Raw genomic sequence first — 14130 nt, forward strand, 5'->3', positions numbered from 1 at the left:
ACGCCTTTCCTTCAAAGTGTGCTTCTGTTTGCCTACTTTCAGCTTCAATAATCCTTTGCACAGAAGATGCATGCAGATTGCCATTGGTGGGATGCGTTCTGGTCCTGTTTCTGGCTCTCGGCATTAGCAGCTCTTGATTAATCACTTGCTAAAGGTTATTCCTTGCTGCTGGAACTATCTGTGCTCAAATGTCGCCTTGAAGTTAAGGATTTAATCCGAGGATTAAATGTTGCAATTTGCTAGCGGCTGTGTTGTTGTTTTTTAAAATTCACCCCCACTTCTCTTTACATAATTCAATATAGTAAATGCTCAGAATAATAAACTGTGCTCTCATCTTGCTTCTTAAAACATATCTATTCTATACAGTATAGCTAAAACCAGGCTGGTGGCACTGAGCTTGCATCCGCACTAGAGAAATAGTGCAGTTTGACTCCACTTTAACTGCCACAACTACATGCTATGGAATTCTGGGAGTGTAGTTTAGCTTTCTGTCAGAGAGCTCTGGTGCTTCAACAAACTACAGTTCCCAGAATTCCACAGCAGGGAGCTGTGGCAATTAAAGTGGTGTCAAACCAGATTATTTATGCAGTGCGGACTCCATCTGGACTGCAGAAATAATACAGTTTGACACCACTTTAACTGCCATGGCTCCATGCACTGCAATTCTAGAAATTGTTGTTTTGGGAAACATTTAACTTTCTCTGTCAGAGAGCTCTGGTGCCACAACAAAAGTATCTGAGACCTGGATTTCAGACATTCATTGCAGCCTAAATATCTCAAGGTGCATCTGCACTGCAGAAATAATCCAGTTTGACACCACTTTAACTGCTATGGCTCCATGCTACGGAATTCTAGTTCCGAGAATAGCACTGAGCCATTGCAGTTAAAATGGTATCAACCTGGATAATTTCTGCAGTGCAGACGCAGCCTGAGTTTACAGGGAAGGACAAGATTCTGCCTTTCCTCTCCTATTCCTCCATTGAGTTAGTTGAGTGCAAACTCCTTTTGCATTATGAACTCAGTCTGCAGCAACTTAAGTATGATAAAGACACAAAGAGGAGTAAGGAGAGAGAAAATGGGGTACAGTGGGATGCCAAGAGAAATAGTTGAGACTGTCCCTGCTGTATCAAGACAGTGGAAGGCTATGTCTTTCAGTATTATTCAACTAGCTTGGATCTTAAAAGGAAAATCCCATTGTACTCCACAGCAGTTTTCTCCATGTAAATCTCGGCAGGTTCTGGATTTAAGGCCCATGTCCTCTGGCTTTGTGTTTCTAGAACTCATGAGGATGAGAGTGATTATAGTTCACTATTCATAGTCAGCTGTGGTATTGGGGTTGTTGTTTTATTTATAGTTTTATTTCACATTTTAAAAAATTAACATTTAAAAAACGAAGCGGAAAAATTACAACCATTTGGAGTTATGGTAACATCTTTTAAATAGCTCAAAAGCTCTGTGCTTCCAGCATCTTTCCTGGCAGTCACAGTCATTCTCATTTTGGGAACACTTTCGCCAAGCACTTGATATGCAGTGCCTTACAATGATCCTATAAGGTAGGTCAATATTATTATTCTTATATTACAGACAAGCATAAGGAATAAGGCAGTTCACAGTATCACCCAGTGCATACAACGGATGGCATGAAACTGGATTCACGGACTACCAGATGATGCTGTTTGCTTCCACACAACACCGGAAAACAGGTCAAGGGCGGTCTTTGTCTGTAAACACGGCAGCCTTGAACGATCAGTGTTTCTTATGGATGCATTTCCACCCATTTCCACCCATTTCCATGCCCCTGGCTTTTCAGATTGGTGTTTTAAACGTTGCTGAACTTTAGCAAGTTCTGTAAACTTAGCAGATCCCAGCCAGACGCTGGCATTTGTGCATCCTGTAGGCACACATGTAAAAGATGCCTGCAGATCAGAGGACAAGGAGGAAAACAGAGACCAAAAAGTCATACTTATCACACTGAAGGTAATTTGCAGAATCACATGGGGGGGGAATCACATGGGATATATATCATATAAAAACTAAAAATAAACATGACCAAGTAGTTGGAGTTGTATACTTTTATAAAGTTGTGTATCTCTGGTTGTGAGAGTAACGTTAGAATTGTCAGGTAGGGTTGCTCAATCTCAGGGCGTCATCCATAGCCCCCAGTTTTCATGGGTCCCCTCCAGGCAACAGGCTGGCATTTGAGTTCTCTAGTTTTTGTGGGGTCAGGTCCAGGAAAGAGACAAAGAAGCATGCAGACTTCTAGTCCGGAAGAACATATAAACTAGGAGAGGCTGCAGCAGTTTGCTTTTGCCTTTGCAGCACTTTGCTTTTGTCCAAGCCTGCTGGGAAGGGCAGGATTCTGCATTCTCCCTCTCTCTCCTCACTGTTACTTGAGTGAAGACTACTTTTGCAGCTTGAACTCAGGGGCTATCCAGATTTGGGTGCTGCACCACATGGACATCATCATTGCGCACCCCATATGGACCGGCGCATGCAATGATGGCGGCCAGGGTGCATGGAAGGGTTGCTGAACATATAAACTCTCAGCCCCTGCGCATCCCTCGTTTGGGCCCAGGCCAGTGCAAAGCGCCCATCTGTCTGGCCACTCAGTTTGCAGCAACTGGAGTAAGCTTAGGACAAAGGGAGAAAGTAGTAGTAGGAGAGAGAAACTGGGACATTTTAAAAGCAGCTGAAAATGTGGGATGACAGAGGATTAACTGGATCTGTCCCTGCTAAACTAGGACAGTGGGAGGATATACTTTCTGCTAAACATCCTGCTCACAACAATGAAGATCACTGATTTCTTGGGTTTCCACTGTATCTGTGATCCAGATAGAATAGGGAACGGTCAGGGATTAATTTAACCTTAAGAAGAGCTGGTCCTGATGGGGTCAAGAATGTTTCTTAAGAACAGAAAGCACTGGTTTTACCTGCAAAGAAAGTCAACAAGAGGGCAACCCAGCCCAAGATGTAGGACCAGGAGAAGCGCCACTCGCCAAACCGTTTGCCCAGGAAGCTGATGGTGACTCCGGTGTAAATCCCCATAGCTAGAAGGATGAACAATGCTAGTTAGAAGAGCAGGAGAGAGAAGGAGGAGGGGAACAAAAAGAAGATATGGTTAGTCTTCTGACCAAAGGAAACTGTCGCAACAATGAACGCTGAATTAAGTAGGGTTGCCAGTTTAGGATGTTCTCAGGCCCTGAGGTTTCAGGGCCAAACCCAAGATCTAGGGATGGCCTCTCAGTGATGTCATTAAGTATTTTGTGTTAAGGTACTAATGATAATTGTTCATAGCTTATCATTCAGACATGAACAGTACACACACACACACACACACACACACACACACCTGTTTTCCTCTTTGGAACTTGAGGCAGAAGTCTTAACCAAATGGGCCATTCCCAGATCAAGGTGAAATGAAGAAATTATTGAGGAATTAAGGGGGCAGAAGAAGAATATTTAATCTTGTCCTACTTGCTTCTAGCCAAAAGATGGATGCAGAGAAGAGTGGAAGGTGAACCCTGGTGCATCAGTGAGTGGGAGGGAAGGAGGAGGTTAACTAAGAGTCTTATCGCATTACAAACAAACTTCACAGGCAACGATAGAGAAGTTTGCTTCTGTTTCTGTCTCCATTTGCCAAGCTGGAAAAATCCATTTGGCAAAAGGGATATTTTTTATGGCTCTCTCCCATGCTTTTACAACCAGAAGAGAATGAAAGTGCTTCGACATAGTGTTGAGACAGAAATAGAAACGTGCTGACTGCCAGGTTTGTTTGTAATGCAATAAGGCTTTAAGTCAGTACACATACACACACACATCCTGGAAAGTCTTTCCAAGTTGCAGAAACAAATCAATAAAGCCTTGCAAATTTTATCAAGCTGCTGCTCCACTGGCTGAACTGGAGATTTGCACACAGCCCTGTGCGCAAATGGGAGACAGAGCAACATCTGAGTGTTGTGCAGATGGCAAAAAATTATCCATGAGGAAGAGCACACAAATTGTGGCAGTTTGTTCTATCCTGAGCCTACTGGGTGGGGTATGATTCCATCTCTCCTCTCCCCCAAGTTAACTGAGTATAAGCTATTTTTTCAGTTTAAATTCAATTTGCAGCAACTGAAGTAAACTGAGGACAAAGGAGGGAGAAAACAACTCGGACATTTGACAAGTGGCTGGAAAAGTGGGATGACAGAGGATTGATCAGGACTGTCCCTGCCAAATCTGGACAGTTAGAATATATGGTTTTATACCATTGAATCCAGCCTTTAGTCATATCAACATTCTAAGGTATAAAAAGCAAAATGGGGATGGGGATCACAGTCCAATGTGTCTCAATGGTGACCTGGTTATGAATGGCTATTTTGGGTTATTTACCTGCTTTGGAAAGGCAGCAACTCAGATGAGAAAAGGCACTTACTGGAAACAAAGAACAGGATGCCAGCCACAAAGGACCTGTTGAAGCGCTGGAAAGTGGAGAGCTGGGCGAAGGAGAGAATCCCCGTAATGATGCCGGCAAAACAAGTGAGAGCGGAAAGGATCATGAAGGCCCGGATGGAGTTCCAGTAGGCTGCAGGGAATAAGGCTGAGAAAGCAGCTCACAGATAGGTGATAGAAGGTTGAAAGCACCAGTCATTCATTACTATGATTGCTAGCTAAAAGCTTGGCACATCTGATGCCCAGCTTAGAAACAGTGGCATAGCTTTCATTGGACTAGAGGAGTATTTCCTTTGGGCCTCCACTACTTGTTCCACCTCTACTCCCTGCCCTGACAAAAAGGTAACTGGATTCTCTGGGTGATAAACTATCATCCTGCCTGGAAAATTACTTTTAAAAAGCACTTAGCTGACATGTAGTTCCAAGACCCAACAAATGCTACAAGTTGCCCTTATAGTTGTAGGTTTTGGAAAAGTAACTGTGCCTTCCCATTTCTTGAAAGTAGAATTACTTTTTGTTGTATATTTTATTAAGGGACAATCTGAATACTGTAAACTCAGTTGTGTGGTATAAAGCACATTCGTCCCATTCCCCCTTATTCCAACTCAGCCTCCCCGATAGAGCACAAGGCACAGCGCAACCAGCACCATGGGATATTCCCCCTCCACTATTTAGCAAGCCCACACAATCCATAACTGGAAACGTAACTAAAAAGGCATAGTTGCACTGGGACACGAGTAATACCTGCTTTGATCAGGTACATTAACAGCTTATCCTCTGTTGCAGTAATAAGGTGAATTTGTCGTCTCATTGGTTTGGACAAAATAAATCATTTCAAGTGGATTTGTACCTAGTTGTTACTTCCAACTTCTGCCCAACAGAACCTCTCTTCTCTATTGAGCCTCAGGTTCTGCTAAAACATAGCCTCCCACCCATTGCCAGGAAAAGTTGGGGTTCCAGACTGCAACTCCCAGAATCCCCAGCTCAACTTACCATTAGATACTGGGAGTTGTCGTCCAAAAATGAACTTTCCCAAGCTCCATTTCCCACCCCAGCTCAAAGCCACTTCTTACCAATGCTCTCCATCTGCATGTAGCATTTGCTTGGGAAGCAGAACCGCCAGAGCCCCTGGTGAGCGAAGGCGCCAGCGAGTCGGTACTGCATCCAATAGTCGGTCACTGTGGACACCACCAGGAGCACGTTCCCCACGGAGGCACAGAAGAGGCCTCCACCCATGAAGCTGTACATCCCTGCCTTATTTCTGAGGAAGTAATGGAAGAAAGCCTCTGAACAAACCCTTCCAAGAAAACCCCACCATGGGTTTGCCTTAAGATCACCATAAGCAATACCTGAAGCTTCATTTATATACTGCTTCATACCGCACTAAGCAGTTTCTAAGCTGTTTACAACTGTAAGCCAATTTCCCCCAAGTTGGATACTCATTTTAGCAACCTCAGAAGGATGCAAGTGTGAGTCGACCCTGAGCCCCTGGCTGGGATCGAACTCACAACCTTGTGGTTTGTGAGTGGCTGCAGTATTGGCATTCAACCAGAAAGCCAGAAATGACTTGAAGGCACACAATACCCAACAAGCTCATTTACCACCTCCCACCCTTCCTCCTTTCTGTGGCTGCTACCTCAATGCACATCTCTAACAGGCGGTAGAGCCCTACCTGCACACTCTGGGAGTCACCTCTGTCCACACTTGTCTTGCTGAGCTGAGCCCCCCAACCCTTTCCAAAATCTCTCCAACTGTGATGTCTGTTGCTGAATTGGCTCAAAGCTCTCCGTCCCTAACTGGAAAAGACCAATGATGGGAGGCGGGAGTGACACGGCGGAGTGGCTCTTCCAAAAGGCAAAAATGCACCGACAGCAAAGCGCCTCTGGAGCATTCTCTGAAGGCAATGAAACCTGCTGACTCTCCAACCAGTCCTGGGGGGAGAGGCCTGGGCCTGCATGAAGGCACCCAAAACCTGGGCTAATCCATTGACTCATCCAAGGGACAGAAAGAGGATTTCAGCTGCTGCCTTGCATCACTGTTTATCCCTTTGGGTTGTTAGGAACACCCGAGCCGGCCTTCCTACAAAGTGGCATCCTTTCTTGGGACTACAACTCCCATCACCCCCAACCAGCCATGATGACTGGAGTCAGAGGTATAGCCACAGAGGTGAAGTAAAATGAGAGCATTCTCCTGCTTTCACTAACACTAAAATACAAGTGCTTTTCCTCTGCTCCTAAGAATTTTGTGTCCCCCGCCATGTTTCTTCTTTCTCTTCAATCCAAAAGAGATGGAGGAACCATGTTTCAAGTCCCAATCCAAAGCATTTGGAGGGTGTCAAATTGGAGTAGTCCAGATGCAGTAACATTCATGTAGATGGTTTTGTTTTTCCTTTCACATGCTTGCAGTTGTTGCTCCTATTAGTGGATATGCACACCTTCCAACTATTGCGATTTGGCAGGGAGAGTCGTGATTGCTCCTCTGTCGTCACACTTTTTCAGATGCTTTTAAAACATCCCAGTTTCTCTCTCCTCCTCCAGCTTTCCGCCTTTATCCTCAGCTTACTTCAGTTGATGCAAACTGAGTTCAAACTACAATAGTAGTTTGCACTCAACTCAGCGGGGGGAAAGGAGAAGGCAGAATTCTGCCCTTACCAGTAGGCAAGATTGGTTCAGAGATTTGCCACTGCCTTCCCATGAGGTTAAGAGCATGTGACTTGCCCAAGTTCACTCAGTGCGTCTGCATTGGTGGGGCTGCAAATCAAACCCTGGTCCCTGGTTAGGCTCTTCCCCTAAAGCCCCTGCATACCTCCCCCATGGACCCATTTACTGGAACTTCTATAGAATAGCTGTTCCCTATCAATTGTCGATGTTAAACTTTTGTTATTTGGTACGATTTGTTGCATATTGTTTTATACGGAAATTTTATGTGTATTGTAATACTACTCTGATATTTGCAATGGCCGTTGGCCAAAAGCAGTAAAGAGAGATTCGATTCGAAAGCCAGCTTGACCCTGTGTTATAAAAATAATTTTTAAAAATCATTTAAAACAAATATTTAAAATGCAGAATGTAAACAGCATATTGTGTACTTTAAATATTTGTTTACAACAAACTACGATGCAGTGCAAATGTCAGCCACAAGAGGGTTATATTTCATGGGATCACTTTTTAGGAACGTATGGCATTACCGAGCCAGAGCCACTGTTCCCAGACAGAAATTGTATGTAACTTGGGTTTAAAACACACTGCAGGAAAAAATGCAGTTTGAGACAGCTTTAACTGTCCTGACTCAGTGCTATGGAATCCTGGGAATTGTAATTTGAGGTACCAGAGCTCTTTGACAGAGAAGACTAAATCTCTCACAAAACTACAGCTCCCAGAATTCCCTAGACATGAGCCAGGGCAGTTAAAGCAGTCTCAAACAGGATTACTTCTGCAGTGTGTTTTGGATCTTATGTAAACATTCCTTTAAATATATATTTTGAATGCAAGCCACCATTTGGAATTTTTTAGAGCAGTGCCAACTTTATTGCAAGTAACGAACAAGTAAACCTCATGTACGTAAATAAAACCATGACATCTCGACATATTGGCTTGACGAAACAGAGGTTATCAAAACAACAACTATGAAGTGCAGATCCTCAAGACAGTATTTATCTTCAAGGCAACTCAGGTTCAGAAAGATCCAACAGGGATCCCCACCCCACATTTTAAAAGAGCCTAAACACCCCACCAGTTCTTAAATTGTCAATCCATTCATTTAGATTTACTATGTAGACTGACAGCAGTACAACTGAAGATCCTGCAAGTGATCTACATATGCTTTCAGTGCAAATTGGAGTCCCTGAGATGGTCCCATTCTGGACTGCAGGGGAGGCCACATCCTTCAATGTCTCTCCTATGTAAAATAAAATTCTCTTAAAGATTAGAAAGAAGTTACAAGTTAGAATGCACTTGTCAAAATCTTTTAGATTTCTGTTTTCATGTGGAGAAGAGTTCAAATATGCAACTCTTCCCCACTCCGGAGTCTGAAATGGTATTATCGCAATGTTTCTGCACCATATGATTTATATGCATACAGCCTCACCTCCTGAACTTTCCAGTTCTGGATTTGCCAATCATAACATCTGACTGACACCAACATCTTTATCAACTGAACAGAGGCTTACTTTCAAGATGCGTCTTATTTTTAAAAGCAAACAGAATCAACGTTTTAATCCTTTGCAACAGGATCAGTGGCGCAAGCCACAGATTGATTCAAACAAGGTGTTTTGGTAGAGTCCTACCAATGAAGTATGGCAGTTGTTACACCGATGGTTTTGTCATGAACTGCACTGCCTATTTGCCAAGTTAAGCAGTGGTCTTATTTTGACAATGTGACGAAGAGGCCACTGGGAGGACTGGAGCATCCACTGTGGTAGGAATGTCAGCCCCAAACTACATCTCTCTTAAGGCCTACTTTCATGCACACATCCCAAGGAGCTAAGAAACTTTTCAATTGTCCAGATGTTTTGGACTGCGACTCCCATGATCCCTGAACACTAGCCACACTGGGAGGAAGATTTGGGACAAAACATTTAGAGGTCTAGATTTTGAATGGTGAAGGACATAACACTGAGATGGGGTCTTCAACATCATGAAGGGTAAGGCAAGTGAAGAAATGAACTAAGTTTTCCAGATTGCTTTTTGAAAGGGGGAGAGAAACCATGAGAATTCACTCCATTCGAAATCGCTTTTAAGCAACCTGAATTGAGAATGTGATGTACAGAAACACTGCACCTAGTGCTTTTTCCTTTTCATGGTTTACCAGGGCAGTTCAGGGTGAATTGCTTGGGCTCTCAACACAGTTGGGTACCACTTGATCCCCTGCTGCCATTGGAAACATTCACCCCACTGTCGAAAGAATAGCAGTGGCATGAATGTTATCCTTGGGTCCCAAAGTGGAATCCTACATCCAGGGCAAACTGGTGAAAAAGAAAGAAAGACAAGTCCAGTCAACAGTTCACATTGTTGTATCAATCGATACTCATACTTCCCTCTGACTAAGCCAAATAACTTAGGACAAACTCCATTGACACTCCACCACCCTACTACTTCCACTCTGGAACGCTTCTTCTTAATCCTTCCCCAAGAGCCCTCCCTCCAATATTGTAGCCTGGACTACTCCCAAGCTTTTGACTCCTCTCCAGCTGCATTCTTTGGGGACTGCTCCACCTCGCTAAGCTTGGATGACTCTATGTCTGTGTCGATGACCAGCTCGGTTGACCCTTCGGAGCTGGACTTCCCTGGCGGGTCAGAGTGAAGGCTCTTGAGGTAGCTGACGAACCCGCCATTCTTGCTCTGATCTTCATGAGACCCAGAACTCTCCTTCCTTGTAGTGCATGTTCGAGGATCTTTAGATGGCAATCCCAGAAGCGGAGAGATGCTTGGCCTTGATTTGGGTGGACTGGAAAATGAGGCACATTCGTTTTCCCAATCCTCACTGGTTTTAGGAGTGTCCCCTTGGCTCTTCTGGAAGGCAGGATAGCAAACAACGGCCTGAGCCACAGAACTTGCTCGCTCGCTCTCATAATCTGTTTCCCAGTCTTCTCCACCCCCTTGAGGCACTGCTGGTTTGGCTGGACCAGCACCTACAGCTTTACTGAGGGGGTTAGTTGGTTCTAGCTTGTCTTGGTTCTTCTGCCATCCAACCCTGCCATCATCTGAATGTCGTTTGGCCTCTGGGACATCCCATGGCATCTTCCGACGACTCCCTTCTTGGTTCCTTCTACCGCTATCAGCGTTTGAGCCAAATGAGGACCCTTCTCTTCCCCAGTTCTGTGACCCTGGCTTCCTGAAACTCGATTCACTGGCGCCTTGCCTCCGATCTCCCCAGGACCTTCCTTTATTGGACCACTTGCCTTGCCAATTGCCCCTGTTATTACGGCCTGCACCTTCCTCTCTTTGGTGCCCTTTCCAACCCGCTGTGGTTTGGCTGCTTTTCCAGGCGTCTGCTGAGTTGGGCTGGCTGGAGCCAGGCCAGCCGGAGCCGGGCCAGCTTTGCCCATCACTTTGGTGAGTGGCGTTGAGCCAAGTGTATCCAGTATTTTGGCTTCCTGGGACTCCGGCGCTGAAGCCTCCTTGACCAGGATAACCTCCCTGAAGCTGTCCCAAATGGTGGTGGGCCCCTCCACTGGGAAGCTGCTGGCCGCTGGAACAGCTTGGCGCACCGCCGCAAGTGGAATGGTGGCAGAACGTGGAGCAACTCACTGCATGTTGAGCAGAGGAACAGGGGCAGGTGGAGAAGGCCCCTTGTCCGCCACAGACAGGTATTGATGGCAGGGCATTCTGCGCCCCCTTGGCAGCACTGTTGAGCAGGAAATAGAGGACATCCAGGCGCACAGGAACCGTGTAAGAGGAAAGGTTGCTTGGAGATGTTACGGAGGACGACACGCGGCCCAAAGAAAAGGGCTGCAGGTCGGAAGCAGCAGCGGTGGAGAGCGTGGAAGAGGAACCGGACGACACCAAAACCGGCCTGTTCTCTGGAGAATGGTGACTGTCCGGCTGCTTTTCAGCCATGAGGAAGCCCTTCGGTGGTATTCATGCAACTCGCCGCGGGCATGAAGAAACTGCAGAAGAAAGAACAGAATGGAGAAGAGAGATGTGTTTAAGGAATCTCCGCTGTTTCTTAAGCTGCATCCACACTGGAGATATAACCCCGTTTGGCACGGCTTTAACTGCCTTGGAGGAAGGCTATGGGATTCTGGGAGTTGGAGTATGTTGAGGGGCACTGCTTGGCTTGCGAGATCCGGGTGAGATCTGACGCTTTTGTGGCGTTTAGGCAAAGCCAAATACAAAATACAGTACAAACAGCAAATAATAATAATAATAATAATAATAATGGATAAATTAGTCCTACCATTGAAATATACTGGACTTTTCAAACTTAGTGTTTATACACGAAGTTGGGCACTATATAAAGTATAATAATAATAATAATGACACGTGGGCATGCGCTCATGTGCCTATAAAGACTATCTGATTTTGTTCCATGTTATATTTACAAACTGGCATGCATGCAATGCATCCTTTCAATAACAATCTCTGTGAATGCTGTCATTCATCTCATTCCTTTTTAATGTACTTCTCCCTCCCTGTTTTTAATTGTACCATAGAGTTGCGCTGGAGGAGCCACAAAGGCCATAGGGGAGCGTCCTCTCTAGGAATCTCTAGCTCTTTCAGGGCACCGTTTGGTTAAAGCTGACCATAGAGTTACGCTGGAGGACCCAGGGATTCCTAGAGAGGAACATATTGATCCAATCCGTGAATAATCAGACCAGAGTCTATTACAAGCTGGCGTGCGTGTCATGTACTGTATACTTTTAATGTTGTGAAGCGGCTTTTCTTTCCATTCCTAACTGCCTTACCGACCGCCGAACCTCGCTGGAGGGCAGGAAAAGCGCGCGCAAACACTGCGCATGCGCTCTTCCTTCGCTGGGGGTTGAACGGTGGGCGGGGCACTCGCTCAAAAGGGGCGTGGCCCCAGTGACTTCGTTACACACACAACCCTCTTTCTTTCCGTTTCCAACCCACGCGCTCATGGAAGAACTGAGCATGCGCGTTTGGTAGCGGGACACTCACCCAAAGGGGGCGGGGTCAAGAGGTATTCTCAGACACACCTCCCACAGTCGACGCTCGAGGCTCTTCAAGCGCTGAGAAAAGCATTGCGCATGCGCCTTTCGCTTGTTGTGGGCGGGGGAGAACGGTGGGCGGGCCACTCACTCAAAGGGGGAGGGGCCAAGGGTCTTTATTAGGCCGTCCCCCTTTTCGTCTTATCGTCTCGAGGTTCCTCCCTCCATGTACGCGGAGAGATATTGAGCATGCGCGTTTGGCTTGCTGGGGAGGAGCGTGGGCGGGGCACCCGCTCAAAGAGGGCGGGGTCCAGAGACACGCTTTCCCATACTTTTCACCCCACCCTCCGCTCGCTCAGAAAAGCATTGAGCATGCGCATTACGCTTGTTGGGGGAGAACTGTGGGCGGGGCCACCTCTTCAAAGTGGGCGTGGACCAGATAGATGCGCCTTCCTCCTTCTCTCCTCTGGGCGGGCGATACTAGCGCTCGCCTGATGGGGGCGCCATTCGCTAAGCTAGCCTGAATAAGGAGCGTTGAGGGAAAGCGAAAAAAGGAGGCGGGAAGGCCTTGAAAACTATGTAGTGATTATAACTGAGGAGAACCAACGAATTATTAAATGCATATATAATAAACTATCATTTATTTAAGTCGGCTTTGGGTTTTACATTTGATTATGAAACGCCTTGCATAGAAAAATCGGAATTTAATAGAAATTAATTAATTAATAATTAATTAATTGATTAATAACAGTATCATAGCCATCCCCCCATGGTTTTCAAGGCATTCCTACCTCAGAAAGCCTCAGTTTATTCTCAGGGTGCATCCACACTGCGGAGATAATCCGGTTTGAGAGCACTTTGACTGCCATAGCTCAAGGATATGGAATTCTGGGAATCCCAGAATTCCATAGCCTTGAGCCATGGCAGTTAAAGCGCTTTCAAAACTGGATTATTCCCAGAATTCCATAGCCTTGAGCCATGGCAGCTAAAGTGGTATCAAACCGGATCATCTCCGCAGTGCAGATGCTGCCAGAGTCTCCCTCTCAGTGGGAACAGTACCATTATTAGTACTACCACTATTTCTGCTTCTGGTACTGTTGCTTTGTGCCCCTTCAAGACGTCTAAGGCGAACCTATCATGGGGTTTCATGGCAATATTTGTTCAGAGGAGGCTTGCCATGGCCTTCCCCTGAGGCTGAGAGAGTGTGACTTGGCCAAGGTCACTCAGTGGGTTTACATGGCTTGGAAATTGAAATTGAACCCTGGTCTCTACTTATAGTCCAACACCCAAACCGCTAGGCCATGCTGCCTCAGACACACACACACTGTATATATACATGCCAAGAAGACCCCATGAAAGGGTCACTGTAAGTAAAAAAAAAATGACCTGAAATTGCACAATGACAACAACACCACCATATATACACACACACGCCAACACACGCGGACACATTCAGGTTGAGTCTCTACTTCAAAACACTTCGGACCAGAAGCTTTTGGGATTTTGGAGCGTTTTGCATTTTGGAATATTTGCATGTACATAATGAGATACCAAAGATGGGACCCGGATGGTAGTCTAAATTGCATTTCGCATACACCTTGTATGCATAGCCCAAAGGTGATTTTATACACAATATTTTCAACAGTGTTGTGCAAGAAGCAAGGGTTGCATGCCTTGAACCGTCAGGAAGCCGCGGTCTCACTGTCTCAGCCTCCCGTGCAGACAATTTTGGAATATTTTAGGTCTCAGGTTTTCGGATATGGGGGACTCAACCTGTATTTATCTGGAAGGATGCAGATTTTCTTCAGAGTTTAGAATCCTTGATAGGGCTTAAGTCCTATAATACCCCAAACCCTGAGTAAACTTGCCTTTCTCCAACCCATCATTTTCCATATGACTACCATCCCAATCATCCCCTGCTAAATTGGGAGAGTTTGTCTAAACCATTTATCAGAAGCCATGCCAGGCAAGCATCAGGATCCAGCCAGTTGCAATTGGATTATTTAAACTATATTTAATCTATATATATAAACTACACACACACACACACACATATATATATATCTGCCAGAATTTGACCATAGAGTCAT

The 14130-nt window shown here is 45.5% G+C and overlaps 2 protein-coding genes across 7 annotated transcripts; both read right to left on the reverse strand.

Moving 5' to 3' along the window:
• Positions 1-1787: 1787 nt before the first annotated feature.
• Positions 1788-5793, reverse strand: LOC149304813 (lens fiber membrane intrinsic protein-like). Of its 2 annotated transcripts, none has more exons than XM_089478863.1 (4): positions 5505-5793; positions 4415-4564; positions 2931-3065; positions 1788-1916 (listed from the first exon to the last, which is right to left on the reverse strand). In XM_089478863.1, exons 1-4 carry the CDS (start codon positions 5677-5679, stop codon positions 1855-1857), a joined length of 522 nt encoding a protein of 173 aa, XP_089334989.1. In that variant the 5' UTR covers positions 5680-5793; the 3' UTR covers positions 1788-1854. The 2 variants fall into 2 exon arrangements, with proteins under 2 accessions (XP_089334989.1, XP_089334988.1); XM_089478862.1 differs by having other exon boundaries at positions 4415-4591.
• A 2156-nt stretch (positions 5794-7949) lies between these two features.
• Positions 7950-12851, reverse strand: CUNH19orf84 (chromosome unknown C19orf84 homolog). 5 transcript variants are annotated; one of them, XM_089478856.1, is made up of 2 exons: positions 12832-12851; positions 7950-11038 (listed from the first exon to the last, which is right to left on the reverse strand). In XM_089478856.1, the coding sequence occupies exon 2, from the start codon at positions 10986-10988 to the stop codon at positions 9591-9593; it is 1398 nt and encodes a 465-aa protein (XP_089334982.1). In that variant the 5' UTR covers positions 10989-11038; positions 12832-12851; the 3' UTR covers positions 7950-9590. The 5 variants fall into 5 exon arrangements, with proteins under 5 accessions (XP_089334982.1, XP_089334980.1, XP_089334979.1 ...); XM_089478854.1 differs by lacking the exon at positions 12832-12851 and adding an exon at positions 12089-12156; XM_089478853.1 differs by lacking the exon at positions 12832-12851 and adding an exon at positions 11837-11944.
• Between the last annotated feature and the right edge of the window lie 1279 nt (positions 12852-14130).

Source organism: Sceloporus occidentalis, unplaced genomic scaffold (genome assembly GCF_023333645.1).
Source record: "Sceloporus occidentalis isolate IW3139 unplaced genomic scaffold, rSceOcc1.0.p SCAF_13, whole genome shotgun sequence".
Taxonomy (NCBI): domain Eukaryota; kingdom Metazoa; phylum Chordata; class Lepidosauria; order Squamata; family Phrynosomatidae; genus Sceloporus; species Sceloporus occidentalis.